The sequence below is a fragment of the Balaenoptera borealis genome (assembly GCF_965194805.1).
Source record: "Balaenoptera borealis genome assembly, chromosome: 10".
Taxonomy (NCBI): Eukaryota; Metazoa; Chordata; class Mammalia; order Artiodactyla; family Balaenopteridae; genus Balaenoptera; species Balaenoptera borealis.
Genome location: NC_138874.1, coordinates 58,990,922 through 59,013,336, shown reverse-complemented (window position 1 = coordinate 59,013,336; position 22,415 = coordinate 58,990,922). Strand labels below are relative to the sequence as shown.

The following is a 22,415-nucleotide window of genomic DNA, read 5'->3' as shown; positions in this document are numbered from 1 at the left end:
AGCTACAGGCCAGCTGGCAGACAGTGAAGGAATGCTGTATAATGTGGAATGAAGAGGTCAGGATTCAGGGTGACCTTAAGCACTGCAGTAATAGAAAAGTATTTCCTACATTCTCCAGCAACATTTGCAATGTCTAGTTTAGTTCATTAGACAGGGCCAGGATCTGTAGAAAGCAGATTCAGCTTTCAGAGACAATGATATCTCTTCAGTAGAAGCACAGAGTCAGCTCCATCAACAGAGTAGAGACAACTAAACGTTCAATGCATCATTACCTATCTTCCACAAAAAAAGTAGGGAGGAGTGCCCCTTTCCTCTTGATCAAACATGGACAATCCATAAAAAATTCTGTTATAAAAGTAGAATATGACTAACCTGGTCCAAGATTCTTTGTGTAAGTGACCAAATCTTCCATAGTTTCCACCACCTCTGCCACTGTAAGATATTCCAAAATTCCTTTGCAAACTCTAATAATTTTACGAACCTGAAAATATATTTCAGAGTATTCAGTTAATTGAGTAAACGATAAGTAGAAAACACAATAATTCAGATGTATAGCTAGTCAACATTTTGTCATCCTAAACAATCCTCAATCCTCCATTATTATCTTTAAGGCTGGGCTTTTTGTCTGGAAGAGGTCTGCATGGGCCTCAGGTTGCCTACCTCAGCCTCATCGAAGGTGAGGAGCAGGTCTGATGTGCCGGAGAGAATGCCCCTTGATCCATCAATTAGATAATCTCGAGCAGGCACTGAGTAAGGGTCTGACTGAAGCATCTGGGCTGCCTGGACAAGCTTGGTGCAAGCATTCTCCACCCTGTGGGGAGGAACATGGAGTTAACTCACTGGCAGAACCAAGCAGAAGAATATCACATGCAAATGCAAAGAATGTAAATGGACATAAATTCGTGTTTTTTTCCTATATGGAAAATAGCCAAGACCAATTTATTTATTTATTTATTTATTTATTTTTTTTTTTTTTTTTTGGCTGTATTGGGTCTTCGTTTCTGTGCGAGGGCTTTCTCTAGTTGTGGCAAGTGGGGGCCACTCTTCATCGCGGTGCACGGGCCTCTCACTATTGCAGCCTTTTTCTTGTTGCGGAGCACAGGCTCCAGACACGCAGGCTCAGTAGTTGTGGCTCACGGGCCTAGTTGCTCCGCGGCATGTGGGATCCTCCCAGACCAGGGCTCGAACCCGCGTCCCCTGCATTGGCAGGCAGACTCTCAACCACTGCGCCACCAGGGAAGCCCAAGACCAATTTATAATAGAACCTAAGTTTCCAGCTTTTAAAATTTACAATTAAGGGCAGCACATTCTTTCATTCACTGCACTAAGCCCTGGTTCTTCATTATTTCCTGGCAACAAAAAATAATGAGAAAAAGTTTTGGACCTTTTACTTTAGGTTGCTATATCTCTGTAACTCCTTTGTTTCCTTCCTGTTCACCCTATATACACTGCCATTAAAAGACACTTACACAAAGAACTGATATCCCTGACAACAGTTTCAGATTCAACATCTGGAAATAAAATACCAAAGCACTGTGTTAAGTGAAATTTAATAATCAGACAAACCAAAGAAATAGGAGGAAACACAAAGCAAAAGTATGAGGTAATGCATAAATTTTTCTTTCATCTAGCCAAATGGATTTGTTTGACAAACTGGACAGTTTGAAAACAACCCTATAAAACTATGCTGTTAATTAAAATGTCACTGGCATTAATAACTGAATCAGTTAGTAATAGTTTAATATAATATAGTTTAATAACACAGATGACCTGATCAGCCAAAGGTATCTTTTTTGGGGGCGGGGCGGGGGGGGGGCGGGACAGGTCATTTAAAAAAGGAACCCGAAATGCATAAAGCAAGTATTCTCCTTGACCCTCTTGTACTACTAAAATGTATTCATTCATTCAATTATTCTTCTATACAGAGTTGAAAAGGACCTAACAGATCATTTCCTCATATTCAGTAAATTCATTATGTTATCACTGAGTAACTTACGTGCAACAAATTACTTTAAGTTAAAATATTTAGCCAAAATTACACATTCTTATTTGGAAACACAGAAAATGTCCCATGCAAATAAAAGCCCACTTCACAGCGAGTTATATCAAATGAAATAATATAAAAACTCAACAAGTATAACACAGTCTTGCACTGTTAAAAAATAGAATTAAACCAACATATCAATTTCAACTACATAAAAAGCATTGGGCTATGGACACTATAGGTATGTATATAAAGATGCAAAAAACACTATTCTAACTCTCAAGAAGCATACTTTGGTAATTCACAAACTTCAGAGCCATAAGGCAGCACATAATAAATATCAGCAAAGAGCAAGACCTCACTGACGTGGCTTTTGATCAGTCTTAGATGACTGGTTATTTTCTGTTCCTTTTAAATTTTTAAATTAAAATTAAAATTTAATTTGAAATTACATTTTATATATATATATATATATATATATATATATATATATATATATATATATACACCCATACATATGACAAAAACATATACACATATATAAAACCCTAAGGCATACAGTGAAAATTTTTCTTCCCTCCACTATCTCCTAGGCATTCAAATTCCATCTACTTGCAACCAATGTTATGTGTTTCCTCTGTATTCTTCAAAATAAAGACACTTTATGCCCAAAGAAACAAAAACATAGGCTTCCACTTTTTTTACACAAATAGGATCATACTATGCATACTCTCTGCATTCTGATTTTTTCACTTAATTTAACTTGGAGATGTTCTAGTAGAAGTACCCAAAGAGCCTCCTCATTGTTTTATACAGCTACATAACTAGTCTCTAATTTATTAGCCTGCTGCAATGAATCACCTTGAATAAACGTCTTTTTTTTTTTTTTGGCCGTGCTACATAGCTTGTGGGATCTTAGTTTCCCAACCAGGGATTGAACCCGGGCCCCGGCAGGGAAAGCCCCAAGTCCTAACCACTTGGCCACCAGGGAATTCCCAATAAATATCATTTTTAAATGTATATGTCTGTAGGATACTATCTAGAAATGGAACTGCTGAGTCATAGGCATGGACATTAATAATTTTGACAAACGTTGCCATATCGCCATCCACAGAAGTTATCAATTTACACTCCCACCACAGTGGATGACAGTACCTGTTTCCTCACAGATTCAACAACTCAATGTATAATCAGACTTATGTATCTTTACCAATATGATAGACCAAAATTGATTTCAATATAGTTTGAGGTGAAATTTATATAATATACAATTAGTAATTTTAAAGGGTATAATTTTCTGTGTGCTTGAAAAGAATGAGTTTGCTCTAATTTTTAGGTGAAATATTTCACATATTCTATTAGCTCAAGCTTGTTAATTGTGCTGTTCAAATCTTCTATATCCTTGCTGATTTTTTTGGTCTGTTTTATCTATCAATTACTGAATGATAAAATCTCGCACCATAACAACAGATTTGTCCATATCCCCTTGCAGCTCTGTTTTTGTTTTATATATATTGAGGCTAACTTATTAGGTACATATAAATTTACAATTATTATATCTTTCTTGTAATCTGAACCTATTTATCATTATGTGACACCTCTCTATATCTCCAATAATGTTTGTTGCTGATATTAATATTGTAAACCAGCTTTCTTTGACTATTTTATTTGACTGGTATATAACTTTCTAACTCTCAGTATCCTTATATTTTAGATGTGTCTTTATAACTACATATATACATATAAGTACACAGTTTTAATCCAGGTTAGCAACTTTTAACTTAATAACTTAGCTCATTTAAATTTATTATTATTGATATATTTGGGGGGGCAGATTGAGAGTCTTTTTCTATATTTTTCTTATTCCCTTTACTATTTTATAGGTCATATACTTTATTTTTTATTACTTTTGTGGTTCATTAAATAGTTTAGCATGCATACTTGGCATGGTAACAATCTAAAATGAGTCAATGAGGACTTCGCTGGTGGCACAGTGGTTAAGAATCCGCCTGTTAATGCAGGGGACACGGGTTTGAGCCCTGGTCCGGGAAGATCCCACATGCCGTGGAGCAACTAAGCCCATGTGCCATGACTACTGAGCCTACAATCTAGAGTTCATGTGCCACAACTACTGAATCCCACGCGCCTAGAGCCTGTGCTCCACAACAAGAGAAGCCACCACAATGAGAAGCCTACACACCGCAACAAAGAGTAGCGTCCTCTCGCCGCAACTAGAGAAAACCCATGCATAGCAACGAAGACCCAACGCAGCCAAAAATAAATTAATTAATTTTTAAAATAAATAAATAAAATAAAATGAGTCAATAATTTTACTTCCTCCCCAAACAACAGAATGATCTTAACATACTTAATTCCCAATCATCCCTTTCCTGACCTTTATGCTATTGTTTTCAAGTTTTGTTTCATGTTTATGTTATTGTTTTCAGGTACAAAATGCTGTATCTTTTATTTTCAACTTTTAAATCTTGTTAGGCATTACATTATTATATAAGTCAAAGTTTGTTTATATTTACCAACAAACTGTCCAATATGTTGGCTAATCATTCCCTCTTGTATCTTAGGCCTTATACCTGGAATCATCTGACTATTGTCTGAAGGACATTCTTTAGCATTTCCTCTAGTAAGAGTCTGCTGGTGACAAAATATATCCATTTTGGTTTGTTTGAAAATGCCTACTTTGTCCTCATCCTTCAAAGACTACTTCAGTAGTACAGAATTCTGGTTGACAACTATTTTATCAGCACATTGAAGGTATTACCTCACTATAATTTGACAACAGAACCAGAAAGAGATGTAACAGAAGCAGAGGTTGGAGTGATGCGGGCTATAAGCCAAGGAATTCGGACAGCTTCTAGTGGCTGGAAAAGGCAAAGAAATGGACCCATTCCTAGAATCTCCAGAAGGAACACAACTCTGCTAACTCATTCTGGGCTTCAGACCTCCAGAATTGTAAGATAAAACATTTGTACTGTGTTTGTTACAAGAGTAATATGACACTGGCATCCAATTGAAATTTACCAGGCATACAAAAAGGCATGAAAATACCACCCATAACAAAGAGGAAAAAACAATCATTCAAAACCAACCCAGAAATGACACAGATGACAGAATTAGTAGACAAGAACATTAAAATAGTTACTATAACTGTATTCTATATGTTCAAAAGCTAAAGGAAAGACTGAGTAGATAAATGAAAGATATAAAAAATACTGAAATAGAACAACTAGAGATACAAAAATACACTGGATAGATTACTAGCAGATAAGATATTGCATGAAGAAGATTATTGAAACTGAAGTGCTAGCAATGAAAATTATCTAAAATGGGAGAAAACAAAACTTAAAAGAAAATGAACAGAGCATCAGTGAGCTGTGGCACAACTCCAAGCAGCCTAATATGTGTGCAATTGAAGTCCCCAAAGGACAGAAAAGGGGACAGAAAAGAATATTTGAAGAAATAATGGCCACAATTTTTACAAATTTAATGAAAACTATAAAGCCCCAAGTCCAAAAAGCTCAGTAAAACCCAAGCACAAAAAATATCAAGGGAATTACAACAAGGTACATCATAATGAAGTTGCTTAAAACCAATAATGAAGAGAAAATATTAAAAGCAGCCAGAGAAAAATGAGACACTTTATATTACAGAGGAACAAAGATAAGAGTAACAACAGACTTCTCACTGGAAACAATGCAACCCAGAGAACAGTAGAGCAAAGTACTGAAAGAACTTTGAGTAGACCCAAAGAAAATATTTCAAAAATTAAGGCAAAATAAAGACTTTTTCAGCTATGTAAAGGTTAAAAGAATTCATCACCCAGCAGATCTGAACTATAAGAAAGGTTAAAGGAAGTCCTTCATGAAGAAAGAAAATTATACCAGATAGAAGTTTGGATTTACAGAAACAAATGAAGAGCACAAAATGGTAAATATGTGCATCAACATATAAACACATTTCTTCTTATTATTTAAATCTTTAAAAGATAATTGACTGACTAAAGCAAGAACTTTTTTAAAACACAAAGTTAAAAAAAAAGTAAATCTGATTCGGCTGACTAGTTAGACAATGAGAACTGGTTTTGCCAATGACTGTGGCAGATGTTTTCCACAAATTAAATGAGCTAAATTTACAGGGAAACATATTTAAGATGTGTATATAACACACAACATGGCAGAAAACACATGCTTTGCAACTAAACTTATGATTTAAAAATATTTAAATGAAAACTTTAAAATATTCAAGGTATTCAAAAATATTCAAGTGTTTCGAAAGTCTTTTAGGGATGTCAGCCACTTATTGAAGACCACTAGTTGAAGAGCACTGGCCTCCTGCTTCAAGGTATTTTTTTACAGCCATTCCCTCTAGCTGAAACACCTCTCCCCGTCTCCCTCTCCCTCTCTCTCCCTCCCTCCCTCCCTCTCTCTCTCTCTCTCTCTCCCCTCTTTTGCTTGACTAACCCCTACTTATTCTTTTAGGTGCCATTTTTAAATGACTGTTCCTTCATGAAACCATCCTAAATCTATAAGTACCTTTCTTATGTGCTCCCACGAGACATAAACCCTCCCAGTTTTGTTTTCTCTATCTCCCACAAGAGTGTAAGTTCAGCAAGGTCAAGGACCCTATATATCCTATATTCACAGAGTACAATCCCTGATACATAATAAATGCTCAGTAAACATTTATTGAATGAATGAATGGATTTTCACCAAGTACAGGAGATCATGAAACCATCTGGCCATAGAAATCATTAACTTTAAAAGGTCACAAACTTAATTTTATTTCCAGATAACATGAACCTTGATGAAATTATAGCAAACAAACATAAGGACCACAGAATGCAACTATCACACTACACCTATTTGAAAGGATACAGTTACTGCATAAGTGTTTCAAATTTGGAAAAAGCAAAAAATAAATGGAAGGAATAACCATCATGGAGAAAGGAAACAAGAAAAAAAAAAAAGATGAAATGGAAAAGCTTTACAGGAATCAATTTGATTCTCCACTAATGGTTCCCTTGTGTGGTAAAATGATAGGGCCAAAACAGACACTACGCCCTTTCCTTTTACCTACAATGAGACATCTGATCTGTACATTAAAATTTAATGGCATTCATAAAGCCAAACAAATCCCACCATGACTAACCAGTAGGCAGAAACAGGAAGGAGTCTGTCTTGTCTGTGGAAAATGAGATTTTATTTAAACATTCAAGCTGCCTGGCTTCTTAAAGTAATCTTCTACTTTTTAATACAAATCTGAATTTTTAAAAAGCATTTTAGAGAATGACAGTAGGGATAAAGTCCATTTCCTAAATAATTATAAATCTTGACTATATACTAATAATATTGATTCAGCTACTTTAAATCAATCAACTAGCACATTTTAAGGCTTCTCTCTGCCTCTGAGTCTTCAACGTAAATTAATAGGAAGCTCTTATGCTTTAGATCAATGGACCAATGACAGCCTCACAGGACCCACTCATACCCTCTAATCCATTCTTCACAGACTTACTACATGATATAAGCCCATACAATTTAAGAGATGGAAAGGTTCCAAACTACTCAGTTCCATGTGATTTCAATTATCACTAATCAAGACGCTTTAACTTATGCTGAATTTTTTATTTAAGAAAAATAAGAGGAAAACAGATCTAGAGATTATAAAGATTCACTGCCACAAGACATTTTTAAAGGTTCTTCTAGACTGCATCCAGAAGTGAGAATCTTAAATTCCTTTAGTTTAATTCTTTCATATATTTGTTCATTTAACATACTGAGGACCTACTACATGCTACACAAGTCCTAGAACTAGATTTGAGGGGGTCGGGGGGGCACACTGCACAGCTTGGGGGATCTTAGTTCCCTGACCGGGATTGAACCCAGGCCCACAGCAGTGAAAGTGCCAAGTCCTAACCACTGGACCACCAGGGAACTCCCTAGACTTTAAGTCCCTACTTTTAAGGGGTTACCACCTTGGTAGGACAAGACATACATATAAACAAATACAAATTGGTATTTAAAAGTATGCCCAGCACATGCTGAGGGGACACAAAAGTGGAAGTAGTCATTTTTACCTAAGAGATTAGGACAGTTGTGGTAGAGAAGGTGAAGACGACACTGCTTCTGCCCTCAGAAGTTCAGCACTACTTATAATGATGATTCTCCTCACAGCATCTCTTTGAGTTGTTTTTCCAATGGAATAACATTCTCTCCACTCCCCCCACCTCTCTCTCTCTCTCTCTCTCTCACACACACACACACATACACACACGAACACACACATGCACGCACACAGTCGAGAGTCCTTTCTGTGAACAATAACATGCATTTGCAATAGACCTGGTTTGACTAGGAAGGGCAGTTCACTATCACAAAGGACAGGTAACTTCCTCACCCTGAAGCCAAACAATCTCAGTCGGCTTCTGTCAAAATCAGTTATCATGTCCCAGCTCACTGATTTAGATGAGGAAGGGAGACAGCTTTGGACAAAATAATACAGGCAGACCTTGGAGATATTGAGGGTTTGGTTCCAGCCCACAGAAATAAAGCAAATATCACAATAAAGTGAGACACACAAATGTTTTGTGTGCATATAAACACATATAAAAGTTACGTCTACACTCCACTGTAGTCTATAAATGTTATGCATATAAAAGTTATGTTTACACTCTACTGTAAATATATAAAAGTTATGTTTACACTCCACTGTAGTCTATTAAGCACGCAATATCATTATGCCTAAGAAAAACAATGTATATACCTTAATTTTAAAATACTTTATTGCTAAAAAAATGCTAACCATCATCTGACAGTGTAGGGTTCCTACAAACCTTCAATTTGTGAAAAATGCAGTATCTGCAAAGCACAATAAAGTTAACTAAGTGCAATGAAGCAAGGTACGCCTCCTTAAAGGAGAGAATCTGATGGGCCTATTTAGACATATACTGCTGCATAACTTTAAATCAAAAAGTTCTCTCAAACATTCAACAAGTTAAACTTTCACCCCACCCCCAAAAAACATGTTGGAGGGGGGTGGTGGAAACTACCCCATACCAAATTCACTGTTTTAATAAAACCTGACCTTAGACAGTATAGCCGTTTAGGTTATAAACACTGTCACAAAAAATGCATTCTGCTTACTAAAGACTGCAGTGCTATGGAGCAGAACACCTGAAAATCTGACATCATGGAAGTCAGATTACCCTGGAGCACATCCAAGGAAGCAGGTGTTTACATCCTGGGACCTGTCCTTTCGAGAGAGCTGGTCAGACCACAAGCATATCCGATCACAAAAAGCACAGACAACACTTGGTAGATAGGAAGGAAACAGGTGGGAGGAAGAAAGAACACAGTCAGCTGGTGGGTGAGGCTTTCCGCCACTGTGGCCATGGCACCCAGCATGTCCATTTCCAACCAGGCTGGCCCTGGCATAATTTATCTGGCAGGCAAAATCGACTGGCCGGGCTATTCCTGCTGTCTTCTTAACCCATGTTGAGACTCTCCTTCCCTTCCTATCTGGGCAGGGTCTCTGAGAGATCAAGAAAGGCCCAGATTACTTCCAAGTTTGAGAAGCCCATATTTAAAAATGAAGAAATGCCAAAACAGGGTCATAAACATGGTGGTATACTTAAGTCTTTACATTGAATAATTTTAATTGCATGATAAACATCTTCTTTTAAGAATCCCTCTCTTCCTCTATGACTACATATATCATTTGAAGAAAATATTGAAGTCTAGGCCCTTCATAAATATAAGGCCTGGGTGAGAGGCCAGGGGTTGGGGGTAAGGGGCAGGCCCTCACTCTGCTTCCCCACATTTAGAACCTAACCGCAGATCAGTAAAAATGACTGCTGATGACTCAAAGATTCTCCCTTCGCTATGTATTCAAGCATTTAAACTGTTAACCTGAAGAATGAGCTCTAATGAAATTCCAGGTATTAGCAACTGATAATGCAGTCTTTCTAGTATCCCTCAAATAGGAAGTATGGCCTCTATAATCAACTCATTCCATCCTCGTATCTTTCTGTGCATATACATATGATTTTAAAACTGATAATATATGTAAAGATTTCAAAAGACTCAGGGAGATGTGTGAAAATAAAGTATTCTTTTATATACTAGCCATTTGGCACTAATTTCACTTTAAAATAGCAAAAAGCAGAGTCATTCCGTGGCTTCCCAGTACCAGCCAATACGCTTTGCTCCTGGCACTGCCATTTTGAGAAAGGTCAAGGAGTCTTGGCCATTAGTCATTCAGAAACCTGAGTGAAGGCTACAAGCAGTTACAGTTTTTAGGAGGGAGTTAGGAACACTGAGTACAATGACAAACTTTAATCTAGTTCAAGTAGCAAGTGCCCAGCACCAACTCACCCCTGTGTATACTGTGTGGTAACACTAAAACATGCTGTTCCAACCCTGTGCTCCTAGATTTAAAGATCCTACAGGCCTCATCCACAAATTATTCCTTTCCCTGACCTAACTCAGTGACAGTACTGGACACTGCATGTGTACACCCAAAACTAAAATTAAAAACCACAATGAGTCATACTGAAAGCATTCAAAACCCTTTAACAGCAACACCACACTCTTTTTGCTAGAACATGTACATTGAGATAACACAGCTAAAACACACATAAACATCAAAGGCTCACTAAATTCTTTTATTTCAGATGAGATTAGGAGGGTATGTAGCCAGTTTCAACTTCCCTTCAAACAAAACAGGATTCTGCCAGAGCCCAGAGATAACTGAAAGGGAAGCAGCATGTCGGGGATGGGAAGGTTCGAAGTGTCACTGCTGCCCAAGCTACATCCTCCTCAAGTCTTGGTGGCAGCTTATTTGAAAGGCAGAGTATGAGTCACAACCTTTGAATCCTTTAAAGCCTGAATGACTAGTCCTAGTCTTTCTCTCCACCTTCTTTCACCCCTTGTTCAAATCTAGCATCTGTGAAGGGAGAAGAGATTCTGATCCTGCAAGTTTCAATCAAGAACTCTGCTACCTACAGGTGTATCAGCTCCCCTTGGTCCTTCCTCCATCTCATGCTGCGGTTACAGCAGAAACAGATAAACATATAAGCAAGTGTGTCTTACAGATACTAGTAGTTTTCAAATGTATGTTGATGCTGTAGTGATGAATAAAATAAAAATCTATTTTAAAACATTACAAATTCATTGTGACTTTCATTCTTATACATTCTTAATCAACTAATAATAAAGAGTCTCACCATTATTATTTGAAGGTCCTTATGCTGAAAAAAGTTGACAATCACTGTTCTACAGCAGAATGTAATGAATGAGCTAGAGGTGTAAATACCTAAACACAAAGTGAAGTGGAATAGACACACAATAAGAGAATATTTTTACTTATGAAGAAAACTGACAAAAACTAGGATGTGGTTTAAAAAAAAAAAAGAACAAAATCTGGAGATAAAAGTCAACAGTAGGCTTAACATCAGTCAGCAATCATCCTAAAAAAAGATAATAACAAAATAATTAAGAGAATTTAGGATCCAAGAGAATCATAAGCTTGTAACCACTTATAATATTGCTTTGAAATATATAAAGTTAAAACTGACAATTACGAGGAAAATTGACAAATCTACAACTATTATAGATTTCAACAGACCTCAATCATAAACAGTTTATGATTTATGGTAAGACTATAAAAGTCTGATCAATAATACTTATATGTTGACCTAATTGATAAAAAGAGAACCCTATACCCAAGCAGAAGGGAATACACTTTCTTTTTAAGCACACACACTACACTTACCAACACTGACCACTTATTATGTCACAGAATAATTTCGAAGAATTGATAACATACCAACCAAGACTTCTGGGCACAAAGCAATTAAATTAGAAATATAACAATTAAAAGATATAGGCATACCTCATTTTATTGCACTTCACTTCATTGCACTTAGCAGATGCTGTGTTTTTTACTGTGTTTATACTGTGTTTTTACAATTAGAAGGTTTGTGGCCCCTGTGTTGAACAAGACTACAGGCATCGTTTTCCCAACATCATTTGCTCACTTCATGTCTCTGTGTCACATTTTGGTAATTCTCACAATATTTCAAAATTTTTCATTGTTATGATATTTGTCATGGTGACCTGTGATGTTATTACTGTAATTGTTTTGGCATTTTTTAGCAATAAAATATTTTTAAATTAAGGTATGTACATTGTTTTTTTAGACATATGCTATTGCACACTTAACAGACTACAGTGTAGTATAAACAACTTTTATATGCACTGGGAAACCAAAAAATTCATGTGACTTGTTTTATTGCGAATATTGTGGTAATCTGGAACTGAACACGCAACATCTCTGAAGTATGCCTGTAGTAAAAAGAATCTTTAAATGTACTACTAAATAATGCACATGGGTAAGAGGAATTCACACCAAAATTACAAAATATTTAGGGCTGAACAACTATTAAAGTACCTATACGGCTGTTTCTAAACTTGTAGTCAGAGCAAAATTGAGAGCCCAAAATATTATATTTATTTAAAAACAAGAAATACCAAACATAAAGATAGAAATATTGAAAATAAGATATTCAAATAATAAACTTAACAAAATAAATAATGAACCTAAGAACAGAATTTAATGAAATAGATCTTTGGGGAAAAAACTAATAAAACATAAATCCCCCATAAGAGTGATAAGAAAAGAAAAAGGCAGAAATAGATAATACTGAACAAAAAAGGATAGAGGAAATGCATAATTTCTTAGAAAAGTATCAGATTATCAACGTTGACTCAAAATGAATTTAAAACCTGAATTAGATAATAAAAGGAATCTGAAAGAGTAATCAAATTACTTCCTCTAAAGGACACCAGACCCAGAGAAAGTTTTAGATGCAAGTTTTGCCCAACTTTCAAGAACAGACAATCCTTTTCTTATATAAAATGTTTCAAAGACTAGAAATCTTACTTTATGAAACTAAAATAACCTTGATAACAGAATAAGAAACAGAATAAGAAAATTAAAGATCAAGACCCCTCATGAACAAAGAAGCAAAATCTTTTTAAAACATTAAAGTTGAATTTACCATTGTATTTTCTTTTCTAAATCACTACTACATAGGGTTTATCTTAGAAATGCATAGATGGGGGAACTCAACGCTTTGACTGCCGGGGCCAGGGGTTCGATCCCTGGTCGGGGAACTAAGATCCCGCAAGCTGTGCAGTGTGGCCGAAAAAAAAAAAGAAAGAAAGAAAGAAATGCATAGACGGTTCACCATCAGAAAAGTTGATACTTATGGAGTAGACCAGAGACCATCTTATAGAGGAAAGGATAAAAACTGCATGATTATCTCAACAGATACAGAAAAATTATTAAATAAAAACAAGCAATCGTGATTTTTTTTTTTTACAAGGTCTTACTACAGGAGACAATAAATGAGAGGAAATTTTTCTATGAAAAAGCTTAAAAAGTAACTGAGCTTATTTGGAGAAAATGATTGAGAAAAAAGATTGAGAAGCTCAAGAAGAAAGCTAATTTTCACCAAATATCTTTTTTTTCAGGTACTTTCACATACATTATCTCACTCATTTAAGCCCCACAATAACTATTACATTATGAGAAGAGATTCTTATAAGGAAGGGTGAGAAAGAGTCTTAGCATACTGGATTGAGTACAAGCCTGGGTGTCAGATAGTTTAGGGTTTGAATCTTACCTCTGACATTTATGTACTAGGTAACTTTCAACAAGTTACTGTGAGCTTCTCTGACTCTCAGGTTCCTCATCTGCAAGATGAGGTGCATTAAAAAACACAATATAAAGTACCCAGCTCATAAAAGGTACTCAAGAAATAGAGCTATTTTTATAAGGCTCTTTTGCTTCTATTAAGGAAAGAACAATAAAGATTTTAAATAGAGGTAGGAAAAAAAAACTTAAACCTTGAGAACTTCTTAATTTGAGATTGGACCTATATAGTCAAGGTAATCATTAAGGGAATACTAGTGTCGAATTACTTTTAGTGTTTCTGTTTGTATTTGCAGGGTAGGGGTGGGGCAGCCAATGGCCTCAATTCATCTATAAAATAAAGTAGTTGGATTAAATAATCTCTATGATTCTTTTTAACTTTAAAATATTATGACTTTAACTTCTTTATAGCTTAAGGGGGTGTAAGACACTGCAGTACATCACAAATTACATCCATAAAATTCCTTCTTTGGAAATACTCAGGAAAACTGTAAATCGTTATCCTCTAAGAGTGGTATAAAGTTAGTAGTGCCTGGAAAGAGAGGGGTGGACCACCTGACTTCTTGGAAGTCAGATTATGGAAAGAACATGGACTTGGACGCCACGAGACCACCAACAGGTAACACGTTCTGCCACTTACATGCTGAGCAAACTTGGGTGAGTTAAAGTTTGTCAAACCTCAGTTTTCTTATCTGTAAGATGAATGTATTAATACCTTGAAGTTGATGTTCTCAGAATTACATGAGAAAATAAAAACATGTAAGTACCTCTCCCAATAATACATACTCAATAAATGTGAGTTCCCTCGGCCCCTTGAGTTCCCTTCAATCATGTGACTGATCACTCTGTTTACAATGGAAACCAAAGTATTACATGTTTAAAGTATTATTTGCTTACTTCTTAATCATGAAGTGTATACAAAGTAAAATAAGGGTTAAATCCCTGCCAAGTTGTTTAGAACTCTTCCACAAGTTAATAAAATACCCAGAGTTCATTATTGAGAAGACTCAAAACTTAAATCATTTTTGCTTGAGAAAGTGAAAAATAGTAGTACTCAACTATGTTTAATGTGGCAAGTTCAAAGGTGAACTATTTAAAGTTTGAGTGCTTGCTCTAGGTCAAAAGTGCAACAAGTCAGCTGACAGATGTGAATAATTATCGCATAGTTACTTGGTCATCTATGTTAAGTAACAAAAATCTTCTCTTAAAGTAGCAATGGAAGGATCACTAAAAACTCAAAGTTTAAAAACCAAAAATTAGAATCACACATTAGCCCCAGAGAAGCACAGTGCATGCTCAAAGAATTAATACTTTAAAAAGATATTCTGGCCACTTTCACCAAAAAGTGTTTGAAAATTCAAATTTCATCACGAATTATTCTCAGTGTTCAAAATCAAAAGGAAAGAAAAAAGCTAAATATGAGGGCTTATGATCTAAAAATATGACACTACCACTTTAAGTCAAAAGAAATCTAAATTAAGTGTAAGCATGTTTAAATCCTTTTCAAATTTCTTCTTTGTACATGAATATCAGTCAAGGTAAAACTGTACAAATACAGACCATAATTGTGCTTAACTAATAAAGTTTAAGGGTTAAAACATGGCAATTTCCTAGGAAATATGATTAATGGCAATCACGTAGATTGCCACTACATACACCCTTTCACAAAGTATTTTAGGAACATTCTTTTATTCAATAGGCTTAGACATTACAATATGTTTCAAAAATAGTCCAAACTGGTGAATCAATCCAAGTTTTGATGATTTCAAGCAGACTGTTCAGAGCAGCACTGAGACAGAGTGGCGACACTTCACAGTTCTAAAATGAAACTATTTGCCTGCCAACAGACAAAGCGCATTATGCCCTTTTTAAGGAGTTCATACCAGGAGACCACCTCACAAGTGACACCTTTTGATACATTCAGATACTGAACACCCCTGGATATGGGTCAAGAACTGCCTTCCTCATCCATTTCTGCTCCATTGCAGAAATAAGAATGAAATTCCACTGTATACTGCAATAGCAGTTTTTCCGAGGCTAATAAAATAAGTTTGCCACAAACATTTTTTACCTATTAAGAAATCAGCTTGAAGCAAATCCCTGCTGACAGGAAATGAATCTGGTCAGTTTGACACACAGCTTACGCTCCTTCACTAGAACCTATTATTTATCCTGTATTGGCTATGACTCTTCCTGAAAAACCACCTTCATCTTGTCATTCGAGTTACTGCTCAAGAAGTGCAAAGCTTCCCTACCACCCAATTCCAAATTCCTCTGCCTGGCTTTCAAGGGCTTCATCACCTGACCCAACTACCTAAGCTTAGTTCCTACCACCCCCACCATGACTGTTCCTCTCCTCAAAGCCCCCATGACTGACCCATGCTGCTCATTCCACCTGGAGTATTTTCCTTTCTTCCCACACCTGTCCCCACTTCCAGTACTTTCCTTTTTCCCTACATCTGTCCTCCCAAGTCCCACTTCCTACATGAGCCTCTTTCTACTATTCCTACCTACCATGATAGCACTCCTTCTCTGAATTCCTATTATAAAGTCAGTCTGTTTTACAGCTCTTCAACTTGAAATTTCTTAAAGCACTTTCTTAAAAATCTCTCTGTAGCAGCAGTTCACCTTAGTGCCTCCATGATACACAGAAGAATAAAACTCTCAATATATGACCTACCCCTTTGGGTGTACCTACGATTATGCACAATTTCCAGCCACAACAGCGATATTTCCACTAATTTCTCCTGCACTAAAGAAAGCATAATAAAAAGCCAGTGAATATATTATATTTCAATAAAAGTTAAAACGAAAAAACCAAAACCTAGTGAGTGGGAATGAGAGGAATGTTATTATTCAGGTGATCGTGAATATGCTCAATTTACTTTTTTTTTTTTTTAAATAAAGCATTTGCAAACTTTGGCACTTTATTACTATTAATAAATAACTTGTAATACATCTTACAAGTGATCATTCATAATAAGAACGATTGAAAACTGCTATTCTATGTAGCACTTAGCATGCTAGACACATAGAAAGCAATCAATAAATATTCTATTAACCAATTAGTGTGTCTAGCCCCTTAATCAATCGCACATAACTATTACAGCTGCTGCAGCTGCCTGATGATAATGATTAACGACGATGACGCAAAGTACAAACACAAAGAACAGTAGCTGAATCTCCTGCGGACAGTCTCTAAAGGAACAAATGACTTCTTATAGGGTGAGTCTAACCACTATTTTAACAGTACAGCATGACCGTGGCACTGCTGAAGTCTATAAAGATCACAGCAGTTTCTGTGGCAATCATCACGCAACCCTACACCTCTTGTGCAACACTGTGGCTATTAATGCAATCTGGTAAAATTAGCAAATTGTAAACTCTATTTGCCAGTGCAGTCAGGGATCAGATAACTTTTGCTCCACCCAAGAGAAAGCCTTCCTGTGACAATGCAAATCTTGTTCTATATTAAAATGGCCCTCACTTTTACAGTAAGGAATTGCCCAAGCATTGGAGTCCCTCATCAACAGTTACAACCCAAATGTATGATCTTTAACTGATATTAAACCATTCTCCAACATTGCAACATGCCCTTAATTGCCAGTCACACAAATAGACTATGGTTTGATTTTGAGACCCCCCCCCAAATCCTGAAAATGTCAAAAATTCTGAAAATGACATATCCTTCCCTGAAAAATCTCTAAATCTACATCAGATTGCTTATGTATAAATCCATCTATAGATCAACAGTCTTCTGTTTTCTCTAGCCCTGACATTCTAACATTCTAGGAATAGAGATTGATCTAAGAATAAATTTTTAAATTTATTTTTTAGCGTTGTCAAAGCAGACACTATTTAGAAGTCCTTGTGAAAGTAGAGACAGCAGAAGCATCAGTCTGTCATGCCCTGGAAACTTCCAAACATCAACCAAACAGCCCAAAAGAATGTCCTACTCAACAGTTCCAAGGATGTCATTAATTGCTTCCATCTGTTTCCCTCTCTGTCCCTTCCCCATCCTAGTGAAGTTATTTTTTGCTTCATTTTGCATTCTAAAGAAACGCATAAAGAGCCTTCATGTTTTAAACTGCAGAATACTTATTTGTCCCCCAAATTTGTTTGATAACCACAGCCATATTGTTTTTGTACTCCAGGCTATTTTCAGGTAACATTTCAGAGTGTGGCATATTAAGTCGTGTACTTTTTAAACACTGCTCAGTAAATATTTCAGTTGCTCATAACACAATGTTTTTCCCTGACTCCTCCAGGTGACCAGGGTTCTCCCCGCATGGCATGATAAAGGTTAAAAACCTCTGAATGGTTTCATATCCATTGATGATCCTTACCTAAATCAGTGGTTTCATTAAACTTTGCATAATCATGACTTTCTAATTCTGTCATTTATTCCACTTTTATTGGTTAGAATTTCCCCCATCAACTAGAGCTATTAGGTTACTGTGAAATAAAGTATGCCTAAGAGAGAAAGGATAGTTACAATTTTTTTTTCTTCTGATGAGAACTTTTAAGATCTACTCTCAGCAACTTTCAAATATATAATACAGTATTATTAACTATATTCACCATGCTGTACATTATACCTTCATGACTTATTTATAACTGCAAGTTTGTACTTTTTGACTCCCTTCCCCATCTTGCACAGCCCCCCACCGCCCCACCTCTGGCAACCACCCATCTGTTCTCTGTACCTATGAATTCATTTTTTAAAATATTCTACATATAAATCATATAGTATTTGTCTTTCTCTGACTTATTTCACTTAGCATAATGCCCTCAGGGTCCATCCATGTTGTTACAAACAGCAGGATTTCCTTCTTTTCTGTGGCTGAATAATATATTATATATATATATCACATCTTTATCAATTCACCCATTGATGGACACAGGTTGTTTCCATATCTTGACTATTGTAAATAATGCTGCAATCAACATGGGGTGCAGATATTTTTTTCAAGATAAGTGATTTTATTTCCTTAAGATAAATACCCAGGGACTTCCCTGGTGGTGCAGTGGTTAAGAATCCACCTGCCAATGCAGGGGACACAGGTTTGAGTCCTGGTTCAGGAGGATCCCACATGCCGCGGAGCAACTAAGCCCGTGCGCCACAACTACTGAGCCTGAGCTCTAGAGCCCACAAGCCACAACTATGGAGCCCGAGGGCCACAAATACTGAAGCCCGCGCACCTAGAGCCCATGCTCCGCAACAAGAGAAGCCACTGCAATAAGCCCACGCACCGCAACGAAGAGTAGCCCCTGCTCGCCGCAACTAGAGAAAGCCCGCACGCAGCAACAAAGACCCAACACAGCCAAAAATAAAAAAATAAAATTTAAAAATTAAAAAAAAAAAAAGATAAATACCCAGAAGCGGAATTGCTAGATCATGTGATATATCTATTTTAATTTTTTGAGGAACCTCTGGAAAGATAGGACAAATGCCTCTTTTCTTTAAATTTCCCATTACCAGAGTAAGGGGCTGGTGTCCTAGTTACCACCAAGGGTGATCAATGAAGTTTTGTTTTGTTTTAAAGTTACCCACTTTTCTGAAAATATCATCACAACTCGCGTACTCTTTAATTTTTTTAAGTCCCCAAGGAAGCCTGTGAGAGAGCACATAGCATATTTCAAAGGTATATCTCTGGGAATAAGCAGAAATGAGTTTCCTGAAGAAATTCATTTACCAAATGATATTCATAGGCTTGAATGTGAAGGGTTAAAAGGAACTTTTTATAGGGTCATCAAGTCCAACTTCCCCGATATTTTTTTTTAACAGCTTTATTGGAGTATAATTGCTTTACAATGGTGTGTTAGTTTCTGCTTTATAACAAAGTGAATCAGCTATACATATACATACTTCCCTGATACTGAATCTCCCTATACACTATCTCACCATGCTCTGTACCTTCCAGGGGGTGAGGAGCAAATGGGTACAAGCTAGAGCTGTGTTTTTTTGTTTTTTTTTTTTTAAAGCTCTTTGAAAACTAACTTTTTTTTTTTTTGGCTGTGGGTCTTCGTTTCTGTGCGAGGGCTTTCTCTAGTTGCGGCAAGCGGGGGCCACTCTTCATCGCGGTGCGCGGGCCTCTCACTATCGCGGCCTCTCTTGTTGCGGAGCACAGGCTCCAGACGTGCAGGCTCAGTAGCTGTGGCTCACAGGCCCAGTTGCTCCGCGGCATGTGGGATCTTCCCAGACCAGGGCTCAAACCCGTGTCCCCTGCGTTGGCAGGCAGATTCTCAACCACTGCACCACCAGGGAAGCCCTAGAGCTGTGTTTTTAATGTACAGTAAATGCAAGTTTAATTATACTATGTTTAACTGACAGCATAGGACTCTTAATATTACCATGCTGATGAAATGGCACGTAAACAAAGTAGGCTCGTACTGGTTAGAGCTGGAAGAAACCCAGGATGCCACCAAGTCCAAAGAGGGCAAGTTTAAAAAGAGACTCCCACAAAACAGACTCTGCAAAAAACAGATGCTTCTGGTACCTCACTTCCTGACATATGAACATTTTGCAGAATTAACAGAAACATAGTTCTGTAGAAGCACCCACTAAAGTAAGTTAGAAATAAGAAGATACCAATATGGGTGAAATTCTCATCTGTTCAATGAAAATAATAGACCATAAGGAGGATAAAAATAAAGGAACACTTTTTGCTTTATTTTAAATTGTGATATATAACATACATACAGAAAATTGCACAAAACATATGTATAATATAATGAGTGATTATAAAACCACCACTCACGTAACTGAACAGTTAAATCAAGAAATAGAACATTATTACCACTTTAGAAGCCCCTGCATGCCTCTCCCTGAGTACAGCCCTCTTCCTTCCTCCCGGAGATACCACTACCCAGACTTCTGTGTTCATTACTTCCTTATTCGTCTTTATCTTTTTACCTTATAAATAGGCATCCCTAAACAACAGTTTATTTCTACATGTTTTTGAACTTTAAATAAATGGAACCTACCTACATATCTATATCTCTATCATTCACTTCCCTTAATTATTTTTCAGATTCATTCATTCTTTTTTTAATTCATAAAATTAACCATTTTAAAATGAAATATTCTCATTCCTTTTATTACTGATTAATATTCCAATTGATGACTATACCATGATCGTTTTTATCCATTCTACTGTAGATAGACCAGTGGTATCATCATGAGCAATGCTGATACCAGTATTTTTGTATATGGATCCTAGTGTACATGGGCATAAGTTTCTTTAGGGAATATACTGGGAGGCAGTGAAATTGCCTATCTTCCACTTTACTAATGCCCAACTGTTTCCCAACGTGGCTGCACCAATTCACATTCCCAGCAGCAGTGTCCCAATTGCTCCACATCCACACCAACAACTGACATTATCAGACTTCTTAATTTAGGAGCTTATAATAGAACAATTTGCACTTCTCTGATGACTACTGAGATAGAGCACCTTCTCACAGGTTTACTGGCCATTTGGATTTCCTCTCTTTTGAAGTGCCTATTCAAATTCTTTGTCCTTGTTTTTTAAAACTGAATAGACTTACCTCTTATTGACTTGTAGAGGTTCTACATTTTTTTTTTTTTTTGTCTTATGCATCAGGCTTTACTTTTACTTAGGACTTGACTGCCATAAAAAACAAAGTCATTAATCAAAGACAACATAATCAAGAACCTGAGAAGCTTTAACTAATCAAAAGTTAGCATCTCTGCTTACTTTACATAGGATAGGCCAAAATGTCTGGAAATTATTTGTAGGAGTATTAAGTGATATGTAAATATAACTTAAATTTAAAACGCTACTGAAATATATAACAAAACACATTTTTTTTTTTAAGTTTGTATCCACTGTTATCTCCAAGCAAAGGTATTTAGTACACAATCCAGACTCATGCATGCTAAGGTCAGAATGTTTCTGAATCCTTTCCATTCTGAAAAACAAAATTCAGAAGTCATAGTTTGATCAAAAATTATGTCAAAAATGCCTAACACCAATGAATAAAATCAACAGTAGGAAATTTGACTGTTGAAAAATGAAAAATTGAAATTTCAACTGTAAACAGAGCTTTATATTTAAAAAAAAAAAACTGCTCCTACAGTCAGTATTTTTCCTTGCCTAACAAGAGGATTATCCTGCTTAGCAATAGAACAATGTTTTAATTACTTACTTAATAAATGCTGGTGGCATATCTCTCTTCAAAATCTGATCCTCAGTGGTCTGAACGGTCTCTTTTCCAACCTACAGGGAAAAAAGATTCACAATTCAAATTTAAATTCTCAGACTTTTAAAACTATTATTTAAACATATTTGAAACATATACATTACACATACTCTATCATTGAAAATGATAGATTTGAAGAAAATTTCTGGATTTTTTGAAATTATTAAGATTGCTCCCACATATGCTTCCACAATACACCTGGATAACAATATAGAGTGCAAATATAATGTATTAACCCTGTTCCAGAGTAATTAATTTGAAGGCATCATTGAGCACAGTGAGAAAAAAAAAAATTCATCATTGAGAATATATATGTTTGTGTGTATTTATGTTTAATGACAAACTGCTACACCTCTGAAAGAGTACATGAAGTACATGAATCCAGTTAGGTAGGCTAAAATGTCTATTCAGAAAAAAATGGACATTACTGGAACTGGGAAAATATGTGAAACAATCATAACTCTGAAACTAG

General features: G+C 36.2%; 1 protein-coding gene across 2 annotated transcripts in view; it reads right to left on the bottom strand.

Annotated features, from left to right (window-relative positions):
• Positions 1–22,415, bottom strand: part of VCL (vinculin) — a 97,773-nt gene that overhangs the window by 44,518 nt on the left and 30,840 nt on the right. For both annotated transcript variants that reach the window (XM_082408759.1, XM_082408760.1), the window contains exons 2-4: positions 21,890–21,960; positions 661–811; positions 373–481 (exon numbers count right to left, since the gene is read on the bottom strand). In XM_082408759.1, coding sequence (XP_082264885.1) covers positions 373–481; positions 661–811; positions 21,890–21,960 — 331 coding nt within the window. The remainder of the gene's footprint in view (positions 1–372; positions 482–660; positions 812–21,889; positions 21,961–22,415) is intronic.